Source organism: Polyodon spathula, chromosome 9, assembly GCF_017654505.1.
Source record: "Polyodon spathula isolate WHYD16114869_AA chromosome 9, ASM1765450v1, whole genome shotgun sequence".
Lineage (NCBI taxonomy): Eukaryota > Metazoa > Chordata > Actinopteri > Acipenseriformes > Polyodontidae > Polyodon > Polyodon spathula.
Window position 1 is genome coordinate 42573714 of NC_054542.1, and position 20528 is coordinate 42594241.

Genomic DNA, 20528 nt, shown 5'->3' on the forward strand with positions numbered 1-20528 from the left:
TAAAATGTACAAAATGCTTTAATTATGAATACAGCAGCCAGGGTTACTCTCAATCTGCGGGTACAAGATCTCTCATACGTGACTAGGCATATGAATATTTTGCTGTGCTCTCTCATGTTCAGGGGGTATGCTCTGTGGATTAAATATTACAAGGTCCATCGCAAGTCTACTTGAAGTTGTGGAATGTTTACACAGTAAATCCTGACACATTCCTTAATGTTTGGTATTCCCTATGTGGAGGGATATACTAGTACTAGTGGATACTGTCTTTAGTTGTTTGTGCTTGAGGACAAACCCTTGCTGATTCTCATAACGTGTCTGTGCTAAAATTAGTAATTACTTATTTGGAATTTGTCCAAGGGTGCACTCTCTGTCCCAGTGGAAAGTCAACCCAGAAAGGTAAGGCCTTTAAAAAAGACTGTAGATGAGCCAAGATAGGGACACTAATTACACAGACTTTATGGCAAGTGGAGGAGCCATTGCCCTGTCTCCTGAACCACACAATGCTTCAACATTGCAGCTGTTTGCCTGTATTGTGTATCCAATTCACCTTAAATATAACTCATAGCAAGAAAGGTCTAGATAAGAAGATGTAAGTAGCACCGTGAGAATGCAAGACAAATGGCTGGGGGGGGGGGGGGGGGGTAGAGTAAAAACATTAGAGCTTACGCTGTGTTGCATTGTCTTCCAGACAGTCCTCTGAGAAGCAGCAGAAAAAACAAGAAAAGAAGAGGTATAATTGAAATTGTAGCCATCATAAAAAGAAGAATATACATTTTAGTCTTATGAGTGAAATGGGTACTGTAACAGCAGATCCTGCCATACTTACCAGAAAACCAATCTAATAATACCTACTGTACAGAAACTCACCTGCCTCCATTCTGACTGATTGCTTTAACTTACGTTTCTTTTTATTTAACTACTAAAAAAACAAATTATATGCACTTCACAGGTAGAAAATAAACCAATTTGCCTGGTCATATGAGGCACAGTCATGTTAATTATGAACAGATGATGCATTTTGCTGATTATAGTGTTTGTGAAAAAGAACACCGCACACTAATAAAGACCCATGAAATTCAGAAGGACGTTTTAGAGCAATTGATCTCAAGTGACCTAGATCAGAGGATCCAGAACAACCTTTGTAGTTTTCAAAGGCAATTACTACTTAAAATCCAAAATGAAAACAGACTTTCATCTCGATAGCCATTGGAGGCTCCTTGAAAAAAAAGAAAAAACAGCTTAGGTAACTGAAGACGGTTGACCTATATTACATTCACAGGATCTATATCCCATATATATTTTTAATTAAATACATATATGGACTAAAAATAATTACAGTACAAAACATATACGCAAGAGTCATTTATTTTTTTTAAATTATATGTCCAATAGTGTGGACGTAGAGCCCAAACTGTTGATATTTGTTTTTGTTCTCCAGATTCATGTGCTACCGATTTTTCCAGCTACAACACTAATCTACAGGAAGTAATTGGTGTACTCACCCTATTAAATGTATGTTTTACAGGTATTAGGACCCCGTCTGAGCCTTGTGCTCACATTCTATGCTGCCCAATAGGAAACTATGTTTGGTATGTCATGAGCGTCCTGGAGCACAGGAAGTAAATTTAAAGTCGGTGTAATGAAAACTTTCTTCATCCCAGTGAAGGTAAAAATAAAGTCTTAAAAACAAAAACATCAACAGCAAGGGCTTGTGGGAATGTAGTGCTGCTATGTGGCCGATTTTACAGCCTTGGTTATTATAACACATTTGTAATACCTTCAGAACACTTTGACAGCTATGTTTCCCTGTTCTATGGTGTCATGCAATCCAATTTCCAGACTTACAGTAGGTGGACAAGTTCTAAAATGCATCTTACCTTAGCAAAAATGTTCCTAACTGAAAACATGTACAACCTCTGTATAACTTCACCGAAAGTGGAATTAATGTCATAACCTCCCTGCTGTTTTTTTAATTGCATTTATATAACCCCCTGCACTGGTTTGCTTCCGAATCCATAATAAAAACCTAATAAAATATACTGCATAAGTACCTTTCTATACATTTTTTTTAGACCAGTGAAATTAGGGCTGTCTAAATAATTATAAAAAAGATTTAGAAACTACAATTGGGTAAATATGTACTGCTTAGGATGTGTGTTTAAAATGTATAAGAATCTCAGGTGGACAAATGTTTCAGCAAGTGTCTTTGTCAATCTTTGAGAGATTTGATGTGCTTAATTTTCAAATAAAAAAAAAACTTTGCATCCACGATGCACAATTCCTGTTGTATCCGTCGCAGCTGACTCTGTCAAGCGTCTTTTGTCAGAGGACATGTACTTACCAAGATGTATGTTTTAGACAACCACATATGTTTAAAATGTGATTTGTTTGAAATCACTGATATTGTAATTCAAACCAGGGAATGGATACATACCTGTAAGCCCAAAATATTAAGCACTAAAAAGTGTCAAGGGTAACCCTTCATCGTTGAGCTCAGCTTAGACACTGTTAACTAGTTTCTACTTTTCAGTGAATAAAGTATAAATTTCAACTAATGCATAACACTCTGGAGGTTAATTTTTATCTAGTATTAGCTAACAAAAGGGAACTTTTATAAGACAATTTTATAAGTCTGATAAACTACAGTGAAAATGAGCACTCCATGCTAATGTGTTACATTGTTACATAATCTGTTCGACTGTGAATGCTCTTAACAGAGAGTCTCTTTAAATGCATTTCAGAGCACAGGCAAAAGAACACTTAAATAGAGTGCATCATAAAAAACAGAAAGTTTGCCATGACTGGAAGACTTTTAAAAGGAATTTATTTAGCAGCACTAAAAGGTTAGGTTTTCAAAACCTAAGCTAGAATCAAGAGGGGTTTCTCATTATTTGAAACAAAGAAAGAAATACCAGTGACGGTTACAGATGATAAAACCCATACCAGCAAGAAAGATCTGTACCACTTACCAGTCTGTCGAGGCTTGTGCCAGCTGCTGTGGTGGGCCTTTCTTCGGATGGCTTGAAGCGGTGGTTGAAAATGTCTGAAGCAGCACGAGTGGATCTTCCAGGGGGAGCTGGTTTTGGCTGCCCACAACCTTGAAACACCTGGAGTGCAAAAAACCCCCCCAAAAATAAAATAAATGCTAGAAAAACTAGGGTATTAGAATTACCTCTGAAGGAAATAACTGAGCCAAACCATACAAATGGTCAGGCATCATATGGTGGGTTTCTTGGTAATCAAGTCTTTGAGGGCCTTTCCATGCAGGCAGAAGAGTCTGGAATGGGATACAGCTATGACAGATTTCTTTTGGATGCCAATCAATAGTAGACTGGAAAGTTCTGAGTAAGTGTTATATGTGAGCCACATTTTCAAAACGGAAGAATAAAACGGACATATGATTATGAGGGATTCATTGCAACAAAAAAATGAATAAGAATCACAGTTCCAGGAGGAGGAGTGAGCTACTTATTAATTTGTGTATTTATTTATTTATTGTAGATTTACGCTTTGTTTTTCACATGACTCAGACCTTTAAAAAGTGTATTTTTAAGCATAAGATCTGAATGCTTTAGATGTTTCACATTTGAATATGGTACTTAACCTAACTCTGTGAAAATCCATGTGGTCTCACATTTCAAGACCAGTCTGTATATACAGTAAATGCACCTGTATGCACAGTAGTCTGTTTAAATTATACAAGGTGCTACATGTTGGAATGGTAGTTTTTACAGGTATCAAAGAGTTAAACTTTTTTCACAGGGACACTATTTTATCCATTCACAGCTTTAACGTTATTCAGTACTGTGTGGCCTTAATAGCAAACACTGTATGTTTTTCCTATTTTTAACCCTAGACTTGAAAATCTATGTATGGTACTGAACATAAAGATTAAAACATTTTTTTTTGTAATGCTTAAAAATTATACATAAGAACATAAGAACATGTACAAATGAGGGGCCATTCAGCCATCTAACCTCATCTGGTTCCTAGTAGCTGAGAAATCTCAAAACTTTTTTAAGCTGGGTCTTCAGGATCCTCAACACAGCAAGGGTGAAATAAGATAATATTGTTTTTCAAGAAATACATTTTGAGATGGACTGTTTACAGGATATTTTTTTGAAGCTGAGCTAACATTCCAGTTAGAAAATTGGCTTTAACTTTTCTTCTTCAGCATGCATATTTATTGCCTCATTTGGTCCCTAGGCTGATACAGTACCCTTTTGCATTTTGGTTTTATTTTAAATACAGATTACATTTTCTTCATGGAGATTGAACATATATAGGAGTTTGGTTGCTGAGAATAAAATGAAACAAGGTGAAGTTACTGTGCCCTGGATACAAGGTGAATCTCGCTCACCCCAAAGTAAAGACTAAAAGACAAACTCATCATACAGTATATTCTGCATTGATTTTTTTGACCCTCATCTGGAACCACAATTCCATGCACGCTATTATTATTCCACACACCCAGGCATCAGCACTCTCTATAGTGAACACAGTTAGAATATTCCACTCACCCAGGCATCAGCACTCTCTATAGTGAACACAGTTAGAATATTCCACACACCCAGGCATTAGCACTCTCTATAGTGAACACAGTTAGAAGTATATTGAGATGCCTTCTGTTCTTCTACACCACAATCTTGGAAATATATTTTTTTGCTACACAAATGGGCATGAAAACCTTTTATTGCACAGCTTTACTCCCCACAGTACAGCCTGTACTAAACCAACTGGTCTGTGGTTTTGAATAATAAAACAGCTGGGTGTTTATTGACTGTCAAAACAGCACTTTATTTGTATTATTGCATTTTTTTTATTATTGTATTATTGTGTTAACCTGAATAAAATCATATATACTACATGAGTCATTCCAACTGTATAATAGCTTCAAGAAATGCAATAACCTTTCTACTGTCTTCTTTAAAACTGCTTGGCTGATGCTAAACAGTGTGGCCTATCTTTTTCCATCCATCCATTATCTGTAACCACTTAATCATATAGAGGGTTGTGGTGAGCCAGAGCCTAACCTGGGAGACATAGGGTGCAAGGCAGGACTACACCCTGGACTGGACTAAGGGACAATTCAGAGAGGCCAATCCACCTAGCCAGCATGTCTTTGGACTGTGGGAGGAAACTGGAGCACCTGGAGAAAACCCATGCAAATGTGGGGAAAACATGCAAACTCCACACAGACAGACCCCTGAGGCTGGAATTGAACCCAGGATCCTGGTGCTGTGAGGCAGCAGCGCTAACCGCCGTGCCACTGTACCACCCCTATTTTTTTACCTTTGGGCAAATCACCCCCTCCATAGTTAATGCTTTATATGACAATTTGCCCTGAGTGGATAATCGGGTTTCGTGGGTTTGATCAGTTTGCTTGCTTTACCATCTTGTATTGTACAGCTGGGACATTGTTTTTCAAACTTTTTTAGGTATACAACGGGCTGTTTAAATTCATATTTTCTTTCCATAAAAATTTTAATATTTAGGGTCATGAACAAAATTATTTATACTGGCTTGACTGAATAGATAATCTAAATATACACATGTATGATACATGATTAATGTAGCTGAATATTTTGGGATTATACGTAGGCGAGATGCAATCAGTAAATTGTTTAAAAAAAATCTTGTAAAAGTGCAGCAGAACTAAGCTGAAACATGTATTTAATCAGATTTAATGGTTAGCCATAAGGTACACACAAGAAAGGCAGCATCAATCTGCGCATGTTTATTTATATACGTATATACTGTAACTGAAAAACTCTGTCAACTATTTACATTCACATTTCACAGGTCATGAAAGTTCTTAAGCTGCCAGACATACAATTAAGCTGCCAGCCCTTTGGATCGATTAGAAACAAACTCTAAGAAAGGGGAGGGCTGTGGGATTGTTCTCTGGCCAGTCATATTTCTAGATGAGTGCAGTGTACAGTGTTACTGCTTAATATATGTCATCATGTATGCACTGCACAGTGCACTTTTTGGAAGAGGTACAAGTAAAAGCAAGTAAGCATTACAAAAAATACATTAGGAACACCCCAGCAGAAAACATGCAATTGAGAAGTACCTTTGATGACACTTGCATGCTGTTTTCCTGCATATTCATGATGGCTTCAGAAATCTTAACATCGATGGGCTCCATCACTGCCTCGATGTTAAAAGGTCCCTCCAGCCTCTCTGCCACCAACAACATGGCATCTGTCAGAAATAAAAGGAAACATTCCATAAGGGGTAACAAAAATAAACACTAAATAAATCACAAGCAAGAGTCACAGATTCCTGGCTGTGACAACTGTATGTAAATAGGCACTGAAGGATGAGGCCTAAGGCCTCAGGCTCTTTGACAGGGGGAATGCACTGGAGAAATATTAAAAACTACCTGCTTCTCTGAATGTAGCTGTCAAGCTGTCATTCATCACTAGAATTAGCCTGGAACTTTCCTCTCTTGTGAAGTGAGCCAGCTTCCAAAATGGTAGAAGAATTCATGTCTTGGTCAACTGCCCTGACACATACTGAGCGAAATGTTTCCTAGATCATGTACAGTAAACTGAAACACTGCCAAAGGCCAGACAATTGAATATAATCTTTGCCATGCCTGGCAGAATAAATAATGGGACTTCTAGTGTAAGGTGAGGGAAACGCTAACAAGGTATGTCAGGATCTCATCATCAAAATCTGTTCACCCTGACCTCAGCGATCCAATCCACCAGACCATAGCATTTGCTCGGAAATCATAAAATGATATGGGGCAAGCAGACTAGAACCCTAAAAAGGCTTTTCAACAGAGGATTTAGGGTTAAACGTAAAGCATTTAACAAGTTAATCTATTTATAGGTCATGCTGGCAAACCAAACATTGAACCAAAATTTATGAAATATGGCCACCATGCCTCTCCAGTTTTGCATTCATTGTATTATATTAATATCATATCTATAACACTAATTTGCAAAATACATGCAAAATGTGACATTACTGTATATAACGTTGTCTAAATGTTATCAAGCAGTAATGCATCGAATTTTAAGTATTGGATGTTTGGATGTTGCTTTACTTGTTACCTTAACAGATGTCTTTCTGGGATTGCCCCTGAGAATGACAAACACATAATTCAATGATTGTAAGGATTGTAGGATATATCATATTGATTGGGAGTTTGGGACCGATTTTAGTTTAGTTTACTGTTTGGGAAATTCCTGCGCTATTAATTGAAAACTTGAAATGCAATAATACAAATAAAATATAATGTCCCAACAACGATATATATATATACAGTACTGTGCAAAAGTTTTAGGCAGGTGTGAAAAAATGCTGTAAAGTAGGAATGCTTTCAAAAATAGACATGTTAATAGATTATATTTATCAATTAACAAGATGCAAAGTGAGTGAACAGAAGAAAAATCTACATCAAATCAATATTTGGTGTGACCACCCTTTGCCTTCAAAACAGCATCAATTCTTCTAGGTACACTTGCACACAGTTTTAGAAGGAACTCGGCAGGTAGGTTGGCCCCGAACTAACCACAGTTCTTCTGTGGATTTTAGGTAGCCTCAGTTGCTTCTCTCTCTTCATGGAATCCCAGACAGACTCGATGATGTTGAGATCAGGGCTCTGTGGGGGCCGTACCATTACTTCCAGGACTCCTTGTTCTTCTTTACGCTGAAGATAGTTCTTAATGACTTTCGCTGTATGTTTGGGGTCTTTGTCATGCTGCAGAATAAATTTGGGGCCAATCAGACACCTCACTGATGGTATTGCATGATGGATAAGTATCTGCCTGTACTTCTCAGCATTGAGGAGGCCATTAATTCTGACCAAATCCCCAACTCCATTTGCAGAAATGGAGCCCCAAACTTGCAAGGAACCTCCACCATGCTTCACTGTTGCCTGCAGACACTCATTCGTGTACCGCTCTCCAGCCCTTCGGCGAACAAATTGCCTTCTGCTACAGCCAAATATTTCAAATTTTGACTCATCAGTCCAGAGCATCAGCTTGCCATTTTTCTGCACCCCAGTTCCTGTGTTTTCGTGCATAGTTGAGTCGCTTGGCCTTGTTTGCACGTCGGAGGTATGGCTTTTTGGCCGCAAGTCTTCCATGAAGGCCACTTCTGACCAGACTTCTCCAGATAGTAGATGGGTGTACCAGGGTCCCACTGTTTTCTGCCAATTCTGAGCTGATGGCATTGCTGGACATCTTCCGATTGCGAAGGGAAGTAAGCATGATGTGTCTTTCATCTGCTGCAGTAAGTTTCCTTGACCAACTACTGCATCAACGGTCCTCAACGTTGCCCGTTTCTTTGTGCTTCTTCAAAAGAGCTTGGACAGCACATCTGGAAACCCCTGTCTGCCTTGAAATTTCTGCCTGGGAGAGACCTTGCTGATGCAGTATAACTACCTTGTGTCTTGTTGCTGTGCTCAGTCTTGCCATAGTGTATGACTTTTGACAGTAAACTGTCTTCAGCAACCTCACCTTGTTAGCTGAGTTTGGCTGTTCCTCACCCAGTTTTATTACTCATACACAGCTGTTTCTGTTTCAGTTAATGATTGTGTTTCAACCTACATATTGAATTGATGATCATTAGCACCTGTTTGGTATAATTGTTTAATCATACACCTGACTATATGCCTACAAAATCCCTGACTTTGTGCAAGTGTACCTAGAAGAATTGATGCTGTTTTGAAGGCAAGGGTGGTCACACCAAATATGGATTTGATTTTGATTTTTCTTCTGTTCACTCACTTTGCATTTAGTTAATTGATAAATATAATCTATTAGCATGTCTATTTTTGAAAGCAGTCTTACTTTACAGCAATTTTTCACACCTGCCTAAAACTTTTGCACAGTACTGTGTATATATATATATATACCGTACATAATCAGCATTGTTCAGAGGCAGAGATAGCTAGTTTAAGAAAGTTACTGATTTTGCTGTCTTTAATTGTCATAACTGCTCTTCATATTCAGACTGCCAGGCTAAGAGAGTCCTAAGTCTGTTTTCTGCTCGCTTGACACTGGTTTCAGTAACTACAATACAGTACTGTCTGTTGGCTTGCACTACAATGTACTCAATTGAATTGAATTAAATGATGGCTGTCCGCTTCTGCACAGATACGTTAATTTCCACACTAATAAAGCATGTGAATAGCTTGCTTCCACATAGATCAGATGATTTCTGCACAAATACATTTTGATAATGTACAAATTATAGAAACGCAGATTAACGGGACTCTACTGTATATTTATAGTTCCAGGCTATGTCATTGCCGACCGTGTCCAGGGGTTCCCAGGGGGTGGCACACAATTGGACAAAAGCCATCTGAATAGGGAGGGCTCAGGTCGGCAGGGCAATCCACGGTTCACCGCGCACCAGCGTCCCCTGTGGCTGATAGGGCACCTGATGATCTGCAGTGGAGCCATTTAGATCTGTGTTGTCCCCTGGCACTATAGGTCTGATGGCTTCGTTGTGGATCCACAGTGTGAAAAAAGATGGCTTGGCAGGGACACATTTTGGAGGACGCGTGTGTCAGCCACCGTTCCCCGAGTCGCCAGGGGTTGCAGTGATGAACCGGGATTAATAAAATACAATAGGTGATTGTGAGAAAACTGGGGTAAAATCATTGGCAATGACTTAAATTAACATTGTAGACAAATTCCTATCCAATTTTGATGTGAAACACATTATCCAAGCACATTTCAGATGTCTTGAAAGAGACAAACGACCCTATTGCATTACAGTATCGAGATTTAAGTGCATGTCAAAATTTTATTTGGCCCAGACTCAAAACGTAGTCATTTCAAAATCTCCACAACAGTTTTTTTTTTTTTTTAAATGTAAATTAGATGACTCGGTGGGCAACTACAAGAATAAAAGAGTTAAGCAATTGCTTATCTAACTACCTACTAATCTATCTATCAGTTTTTCCATCTCTCGCAAACCTCTGTATAAAGCCTTTAGATTGGACTGGTCTATAATATATGAAAATACTTGTGATGTTTTATCCTTCAGTGACACAACAATGTAACAAAATGCTGATTGATTTCTTTCTCAACAATCACTTCTATAGCAGTAAAAACCTTCACAGCCATAAGAAAACAAGAAAATCAGATCATTATTAAAAAAAACAAACTGTGCTCTCCATTTGAACAATTCTCTTTTGTGAAAGTTGCTGGAAATGCATTAAAGTCTGTTACTACAAAATGTACACTAGCGTCAAGCATGAAAAATCACATGTCAAAATAATTACAATTAAAAAAAGAATCAAGATTAACAAATGTAACAAAATCATATTTGTTGCCATGTGATAATTAAGCTTAACAACATTATAATGTACCACTGTGATCAGCTGCTACAAAAAATAATGGTAAGGCCCCACACGAGATCTGTCTTACAATTTTTGTTTGCTAAACTTGTTGCGTGAAAACGGTTTCTTGTTGCAGTCAATACGTTCTAGTTTTTTGCTTTGGGGTGCTATAACAGGATGGCATGTATGGTGATGTCAGACCCGAAAGAAACACTCATTACTGCCAGGTGAAATGTGAATTGAGCTTTTGCGCAGTTTAATCAATAAACAGAAAATAAAAGGTTGAACAAACGAAAAACACTTTGTAAAATAAAACGGCACAGTAGCCAAAACGAACAGACAAACAAAATGCACTGACACTAAACAGACAGACAAACGAGTGGACGAACAGACAAACACAGTGAGTTTAAATCAATTATTTACTTTAGGTTTTACTTTCTCCTTCTCCACACCCGTTCTCCACTCACCAAACACACAACCCCGAGTGAGTGAAAACATGCTGCTTTTATGCAGCTGTACCGAGACTCGATTGCTAATCAATCATTCAATTGGAGTCTCAGTACAACTGCACGTGAATTAATATAAGTGCAAGTCCCTGTGCTCACATATTATTACATTTTACCTGCACGTGAAGTGCTGTGCAATCCTCGTGCCTAAAAACAAATATACATTTTAAACACTCGTGGAGTGCTCTTAAAATAAACAAATCCCCTGGGCCGGATGAGATCCTCCCAGTAGTACTCAAAGAAATGAAAGAAGTAATTTACAAACTGCTAACCAAGATCATGCAGCAGTCTCTTGACACAGGGGTGGTACCAACAGACTGGAAAATTGCAAACGTAATACCGATCCACAAAAAGGGAAACAAAACTGAACCAGGTAACTACGGACCAGTAAGCCTGACTTCTATTATATGCAAACTTATGGAAACTATAATAAGATCCAAAATGGAAAATTACCTATATGGTAACAGGGTCCTGGGAGACAGTCAACATGGTTTTAGGAAAGGGAGATCGTGTCTAACTAACTTACTTGAGTTTTTTGAGGATGCAACATCGATAATGGATAATTGCAAAGCATATGACATGGTTTATTTAGATTTCCAGAAAGCTTTTGACAAAGTCCCGCACAAAAGATTAATTCTCAAACTGAACGCAGTTGGGATTCAAGGAAACACATGTACATGGATTAGGGAGTGGTTAACATGTAGAAAACAGAAAGTACTGATTAGAGGAAAAACCTCAGAATGGAGTGTGGTAACCAACGGTGTACCACAGGGTCCAGTACTAGGTCCTCTGCTATTCCTAATCTACATGAATGATTTAGATTCTGGTATAGTAAGCAAACTTGTTAAATTTGCAGATGACACAAAAGTAGGAGGAGTGGCAAACACTGTTGCAGCAGCAAAGGTCATTCAAAATGATCTAGACAAGATTCAGAACTGGGCAGACACATGGCAAATGACATTTAATAGAGAAAAGTGTAAGGTACTGCACGCAGGAAATAAAAATGTACATTATAAATATCATATGGGAGATACTGAAATTGGAGAAGGAATCTATGAAAAAGACCTAGGAGTTTTTGTTGACTCAGAAATGTCTTCATCTAGACAATGTGGGGAAGCTATAAAAAAGGCTAACAAGATGCTCGGATACATTGTGAAAAGTGTTGAATTTAAATCAAGGGAAGTAATGTTAAAACTGTACAATGCACTAGTAAGACCTCATCTTGAATATTGTGTGCAGTTCTGGTCACCTCGCTATAAAAAAGATATTGCTGTTCTAGAAAGAGTGCAAAGAAGAGCGACCAGAATTATTCTGGGCTTAAAAGGCATGTCATATGCAGACAGGCTAAAATAATTGAATCTGTTCAGTCTTGAACAAAGAAGACTACGTGGCGACCTCATTCAAGCATTCAAAATTCTAAAAGGTATTGACAGTGTTGACCCAAGGGACTTCTTCAGCCTGAAAAAAGAAACAAGGACCAGGGGTCACAAATGGAGTTTAGACAAAGGGGCATTCAGAACAGAAAATAGGAGACACTTTTTTACACAGAGAATTGTGAGGGTCTGGAATCAACTCCCCAGTAATGTTGATGAAGCTGACACCCTGGGATCCTTCAAGAAGCTGCTTGATGAGATTTTGGGATCAATAAGCTACTAAGAACCAAACGAGCAAGATGGGCCGAATGGCCTCCTCTCATTTGTAAACTTTCTTATGATCTTATGTTCTTACACAGACCCATTTTTATCCTGTGTACCAATGACTACACCAACATTAACACACTACACGTAACATACAACACAAATAAATAGCCCAGGGGCTGGGTGCTTTGCCACAGGTGCATATATAGCCCAGCTAAAATATGGCCATGATACATGCTGATTCCTAATTGGTGTATTACATACATACAAGTCTTTCTAGTAAGAAATACATTATATGAACATATAAGAATACAATTCAGTTTAAATGAGAGCTTTCATAGTCGGAAATATCATTAAGAACTCTCCACCATCCTTTTGCAAATACGGTGGAGAAACATTGCAGTGATGGAAAAGCCCAAAAGGAGACACTGAACATCCCCCTTTTTTAACAGATTAAGCGTAGAATTACAAGGGATACACTGGGAAACCTACATGATGTAAATCAGATACTGGATTACCAGAACACTCCCATGTCATTATCTTCACACTGACAAATCATATTGTGGGTATGACATCTGAGCAAAGACATCTGAGGGGGAAGAGATATTTCAAGACAGAAACAATACTAGGTTGTTCTTGTTAAATCCACACTCCTCCCCTTCATATGAATGTGTTAAAGGCTTGAGCCGAGTACAGTATCTTCAGTGACATTTAAGCAGAGCAAGGACAGTTTGTTCTGCATCTCTCAGTAATCCACATTTCCTAGACCCAAATTACTGCACCTCAAGGTTGGTGCGAATCAATATAAAAAGAGCACAATTTGTCAATGTATTATTTCCCTCCTCATATAGAGAAGTAGAAGGATGTGTAATCAATTTGAAGCCATTATTTGAGATAGGACGACACTATTGATCGTCCAAGCCCAGGCAACTATGAAAAGAAAAAAAAAAAACAGCATTTGATCTTTTCATAACTCTTTGTCTCTCTCACACTATACCAGATTTCAAAGGCTTTCAAGAAACAAAAGACCATTTTGATGTATTGTAAGGAAGTAAGGTTCAAACTGAGAGGATATGAATTATTTGCAAGCATTATTGGATACTGTTGGATCAGATAGCTCAGATGGTTTGACTAAACAGCAGATACAAAATGGATTGAGGTGCTGAAAGTTAACAGCACGACATACACAGTAAGTGTAAAAGCAATTATACATCTCAAAAGCTGCTTACAGATCGACCAATGCAGCCAGCATCCTTTAAGATCATATAGCTTTATAAGCTATATAAAGGGATCAGGTTCAGTTGAGTTTTTCTTTTGCCGTATTGTAGATTGAGTGGGGCATGTTTTACATAATATACTTTAGAAAGTGTACAGCAAATAAATGGTTTATAAACATGATATGGGCCACATTACTATTTACCATCAAATTGAAATATCATGATATATATTAGGATTTCAAAAAAGAAATAAAGGCTAAACCTTTCTTGCAGATCTAAATGACTGGAGAATGAACAATGGAGAATAAACACACTCAGCACACAAGGAGGAACTTAATGCCAATTAACCAGCATTACAGTATGTCTAAAGACCATCTTTGAGGCTAGCAATGCCATTTCACTAAAGGCATAAATACAGAAAGAGTAGGTTGTGGAGATTGACACTTCACAATGGGGTTCTTGTTTCATTAGGTACCTTGTCGGATTTTGCCGTCGCGACTGTGTCATTAGGGCAAAATTGCGTTACCAACTCCCAGACAGGCTTCTCAAATGGCAATATCAGAAGTGTACTGTTGTGTGTTGATCTTTTTGTTTTACATACATTCAAAGTCTTTTTTTTTTGTCACTTTGTCATACAGCTATTAAGAGTTGTAAGTCTAAAGAGATCCTATTAGGCAGTGTGCAGATTACACCTTCATTTGAAAATCTCTGTGACAATATCAGCCAGCCTTATAGAGATGACAAACAGTAGCGAGTGTGCCCTTTGGCAGTGTTCCCATATTCATCAGGTGTAGTTCCGATACTGAATACAAATAAAAACAATCCAGTAAAAGCACCACAAAGCGACAATTGAAAGTATATTAATTGATTCCAAAATAAATATGTGCTCCATGCTACATGGTTGTGGTGTTAATAGAAAAAAAAAAATCAGCTAGATTTCACTTGATACTGAATTGCGGGTGTTCACATATCATATACACATATCATGAACATCTTATCAGCTCTAACAACCCCCCTCCCCATACAGATTTTATCACTAAAGCAGAAAAAAGGCCTGTAAACAGGGTGTGCAATTAATTGGTGGCACTATTGTATATCTAACATCTCTGTCTGGGCTACAGCAAAGATTTGGTACTGTATAATATATACAAACCAGTAGGTATAAAATGGGTTCATAAAACCACTTGATAGAAGTGCATGCACCCTATCTGTAATAAATAACAGTGGAAAGCCCCTTAACAAGTCAATACCATTTTTCCAAGATAAATATAAATGGTCTCTGGTAGCAGCATACAGTGCTTCTGAACCATTACAATAAAAGAGAAGGGAGAGTGAGAGACTTGTCATTAAAAAATATTACCCTTTCCTACTGTTAGGAGTCACTTCTTTACATTTCAATATTTTCTCACCCAATTTCAGTATTATATGGTTCAGAATGTATTACTTGTGACTTCGGACTGCGTCTGCCAGTTCTGCATGAGAGGCTACGTATATATTATTTTTTTATAACTCCTGGCACCCTGCTCAGTTTCATAATTTATTTTTCTGTTTTCATTTCCAATTGAGTTTGCATTCATTTGAAGGATTTGGTTTTGTGATCTAATTCTTTATTGTACCCTTTGCTTAATAAACAACAATCTACTGCAGCACTGAAGACACGGTTCTTTGTGCACCATACTGCAGGTATCTTTGTTTGAAAAAAGACTGGCATCCAGATCTTATACAGCAGTAAGACACTGCTGAGGGCATGTGGATGGGCTGTGTGCCTAAGGTAATACTTTTACTACATACTACTCACCTGCACTGTAAAGAACCTCAACAAAATGCACTTGAGTCTGAGCACTGTAAAATAAACGCACTATGCTTCATTTCTTTAGTTATCTTGTGCAGTTTTATCTTCGTAAGACATGTGCACAGACTGGTAATTAAACTTCTAAAAGAGGAAGCTGAAGTTTTGTTAAAGGTGGCAAATCCTGGAACACCTGAGAGCAAATGGAACACATTGTATCTTGCTGTACAATTCATGACAAGGAGTTACAATGTAGCATTTTACTTCACCAGTGACCAGCAGCAAACTGCAAATTCAGTTTTTTATGGCCACTAAGACTGCAGACATAGAATTCTACCACTGTCACAGTTTCAGAGTGGGAGTGGTGTTTTATGAGCTCATAAACAATGTGTGTCCTGGTTGAAATAAGGTGGTTAGTGATTCCTCTAGAATCAGGAACCAATAAACTATCCAATGTATGCTGGCTAGGGGGTTCTCCTCCTCCATGATGAAATGTGGTGATCCATGGTTGGTGTGGTGGAAAACAGGGCTGCAAGTTGACCCACACAGGGTTAAAGCAGATCAGACTGCTGTAGCAAAATGTGCAAGCAGGTGTCAGTGGACCGACCCACAGCTGCTCTTGTCTCCTTTCACAGCAGATCAGATTATTAGGCAGTATCCAATAAAGATACCTCCTTTATGAATCATGAGCTTTCAGGCCTGATATCTGCTTGTTGCTTCATAGAGAAAAGTCTATGTCCTGTACTGCAAAATCAATTCTTCCAGAACAGGACACTGATGTGAACGGTGGCAAACCTAAATACAGATGCTTTAGATCACTAACATTGGGCTCTTTATCTAACAAAGCTATGGCAAACTTTTTTTTTTAAATACATCTTACCCCCGTTTTTCAAACCAAATTGAAATCCCCAATTTGAATGTCTACTCATTGCAACCCACTTAAGAAGGACTGAAGATCAATGGACAACATCTATTTCCGTTATCAAGCCAATCTCCTTGTGGTAGGATGAGTGAACACCGTGCCTGACCAATAGGAGCTGAGACGCTCCTTTTCTCCCCTAACCCCAAAGACCAATGCAGAGCTCATTATGAATCCTCACTTGGTGCGAGCAGGATTAGAACCACACCTGCATACAGGTGACCTAATTTAAATTCAAGTTTATGCCGCCAGCATAGCTAATAATGCTCTTGATAATTAAAGAAACACAAGAGGAGATACATGTGGGGCAGTTTGATCTAAAGAGCCTATTTACCATTTTGAATAATCAGATAAATGTGTAAAGCCGGATGAAAAGGGATTAAAGCAAGTAGACACTCTTGGTCTTTTTCAGCAGCAGAATAGATTGCGTTCCTAATCATTAAATTGCAGCACTGCTCAATTCAATTCATAATAGCTGACAGGCCAGCACATTACACAACTGAATAAATACAGGCTGTACAATATAAAAAGGGACTACAACAACAAAGAAACCTTTGAATATGTTTCTCAGATGAAACATAGCAGCCCTGTAATTGTTCTGTTGTAAAGCACAGGTCGTCCTTGGCTCAGTCAGACAACTAATGGTGTTATATGGCAGGTGAAAAATTGGAAAGCAACTCCATCCTGGGTCTCATCGTGTCCTCTTATAAAACCTTGTCCAGGTTACCCTGGTAATGGAAACACATCCACACACACAAACAGAAGTAGTACCCAACATTCCCTGTTTCTTAATTGCAAAGGCGGCATGTTTATGAAGTTCAGAACCTGTGAGTTATGGATCAGTTACCGTTGTGCGTGCTCAACTAATATACAGTACATTTGGGTTTTACAAGCTGCAGAACTGTATAAAAATGTTACAGGGACATTAATTTCTTTCATCAAATATGGATTTTTTCACAGTTAAAAAAAAAAAAAAAAACCTTTACAAGCTCTCCGAGAACTCTACTGCCAGGAATAAGGGTCCATTGTTAATCTAAATGTCAGTGCCAGCATATTATTGGCTTGCCCCACTGATTTCTAGGGAATGCATGTAAAAGACTGGTTCTGTGTGAGCAAAGCAGCAGACACTCGAAACCAATCTTGCTTTATTTGTTTTGCCTGGATTTAACTGAAGAAAGAACTGTGGAAACAGTGCTAGTCCCTGGTACAATTTAGCTTGACGGGAAGCTAAACAACTTTTGAGAGGAGTAGCTTTTAACCAACCAACACGCAGCCTATTTTCAAACTACTGCCTTTATATTCGGCATTATTAAATCAGTCTGGGATGGACAGATCTGCTTTTCATACAGTATGTGCATTAAAAAAAACTGATTGTCATAAAGCCGAAAGGCAAATTGCATTTCAGAAACAGCTTCTTTTTCATTTAGCATCGACTTGCTCCACAGAGGATGAGTGAAAATTCCCTTTCGCCCGTTCTACTTCAAGAAGCTCTGAAGCATCACATCAAAGTATAAAGTGGATGTTTCTTTCAGAGTTTGATAAAAAGAGCAGGCTTTTTGGATTTTTAAAATTTATTTATTTTTTTAATTACGGTTTATCTGTATGCATCTAAAATATCCTTTGGGAAAGGTAGAAAATCCCAGTTATTTAATTGGAATATGATATACTACCCACACGATATATATTGTGGGTGTCGGGGTCCAATATAAATCTGCTATATATCGAGGGCCGTGATATAGCGAGAGACCCATAGAAAAACAAATAGGCTAACAAATACTGTACAATCACACCCTTGATTTATCGGGGACGTCAGGGTCCAGTATAAATCCAGCACACCCTTTTAATTCGCACTGTGGAGGGTAATTGCTTCTCAGCAACTTAAGTCTCCAAATTAATTTCATGAGTCTTCCTCACCATTCCCAAATGCACAAACTGCACTGAAAGAATCTATTCTTTCAACATAGGAGGCTTGTTGCTAGGGAGCTGGCGTCACTGCCCTGTGACTTTTGCTGGTGCATTTCTGCCACAAGTGAACACCTTTCTGGCTAAAATAAAAACCGCTTCAGCAAGCATATATTTAATTTGCTTTGTGTTATTGTGCAATGTATGTGTGTGTATGATAACAGCACGATAGTAATGTTTTGTTTTTAATTGTTCTGTATATTTTAATTTGTGATGTGCAGTACAAAATAAAATGAACAGTAATTCTAAGTGAAATTGTCTATGTATTGTGCAGCTAAGGCATGCACAGTTACACTGTAAAAATGGGGAGCCAACTCCAGGACCGCGATATATCCGAATCCGTATAGCGAGGGGCGATATAATGAGGGGTGGGTGTATTCATATTTTATGATGGTAACAGCAGTGGTAACAGCACTCCTGACCTAAAACTCATAAAACTGCTTCATCATTTGATTAACTTGCCCCAAAACATTAAGGGAATGATTTTTGGTACTCAACTGTACACAAGTCTTGACTGCACAAACTGTTATTCACAAGGCCTAAACAGTATAACACATGTTTTATTAAATGACCCTGCTGTGCTGTAAAGCAAACATTTTGCATATTTTCAATAGGTTATTAAGGAGAAACTACCCATAAAACTATGTCAAGTGTAAAACCAGTTCAGTGACAGGCTTCTGTTTGATGTCATTATAGAAACCTTACTTCCTCTGATTTTGAAACAATCCATCTCTTATTCAAAGTAATCATCATGTTTATTCTTTGTAATTGCTACTTTTCTAGCCCTCGTGGGGGAGCTTACTAATTATTGAATGAATGAGGAATTTGGAATTGCTGTCCATGTACAGTAGAAGAATGCTCTCTGCTTTTCCTGTGTAAATGATTCATAAGAGGGCTTTAAAGGGGCAATTCATTAAAATGTTTAATTCTCAGCCAAGACATGGGACTAAGAACAGAGTTAGAAACAAGTGAATGTTGTTTAAGGGAAACAAAGTGAATGTTCATGTGTTATGTACAAAATAGTATCAAAGCAGTGACATGCTGAATCTGTGGTCTGAATAAAGACCTGTGCAAACAACTACAGTATGCAACCTATCACAATCAGCCCTAGAATGCAATCATGCAATACATTTTACATGATTAAGGTTGCAATTGAATTCATTTTCTCTTGTTCCAAATATTAAAAAGAGAAGAAACCGATTACATGTACCCTTGTTCATTTACACTTACATAAGGATGTTTCCACTGCAACCTTAACCAGATCTAATTCATAAAAAAGACAAATGAAAAAAAATGCATATATTCAAAGATTTTTAAGAACAAGAGTTTGTTAGCACCGACTTGGATTTTATTGAACTTCTTATTAAAGATGCAGTGTTGTCTATTTTAACAGTATTGAACTTGCATCGTTCTAGATTCTGGGTAAATTCTACTAACTGTATAAGCCAACAGCTTTCAATAAGCAAGACTGTCAAGATGTTTACTGTGCCAAGTTTATTTTTTATTAAAAACACTAGCATCAACACATATGAGCTGTCTGTGATGGACAGATCTGTATTTAAACAGCTAGCAACCTACATAGCTATGCAAGTTCATTTGTCTCAACCTAAATAGCTTTAATAATGTTTTATTGTAATTTTACAGCCAAAAAAATATACAAAACAAAACCTAATAAACTTTAGTAAGAAAATGTAGAATTTCTTGCAGCAATACAAGCGACTTCCCAAGTAGTTAAGGTTATATTTCAATGTATTTAATTCCATTCAATTTACACATCTGTGTTTGAAGATTTCGTTTTTTTCAAGCAGTTGAAAATTAAGGTCTATAGTGTCATGCAAAGGCATGTAAATCCTTCTAAATATTCTTATGAAATTGTGCTTATTGTACATATTTGCATATGCATAAAATAGATTACTTTTATGTGAGAGAACACATAAATTATTATTTGACCAATCACTTTGGAACAATATATACAACTGCAACATTTAGATGTTAATGGGAATTGAGCTAATGTAAAGTTATAATTACACTCATTAGTGCCCCTAATATAAAACATGATACAGTCAGAAGGGCTCCCACATGATTTCCTTTGAAAGTCCAAACATAAAAAAACATTGACTCCAGAAGGATTCTGACTAGCTGAAACAGGTGTAGTCAACATGTTGGCTTACTTTCAGCCCAAGTTG

General features: G+C 37.7%; 1 protein-coding gene across 1 annotated transcript in view; it reads right to left on the reverse strand.

Moving 5' to 3' along the window:
- Nucleotides 1-20528, reverse strand: part of LOC121320909 (glypican-6-like) — a 222628-nt gene that overhangs the window by 23553 nt on the left and 178547 nt on the right. Inside the window, exons 5-6 of the mRNA XM_041259687.1 lie at nucleotides 6080-6210; nucleotides 2973-3110 (exon numbers count right to left, since the gene is read on the reverse strand). Of these exons, the coding sequence (XP_041115621.1) occupies nucleotides 2973-3110; nucleotides 6080-6210 (269 nt within the window). The remainder of the gene's footprint in view (nucleotides 1-2972; nucleotides 3111-6079; nucleotides 6211-20528) is intronic.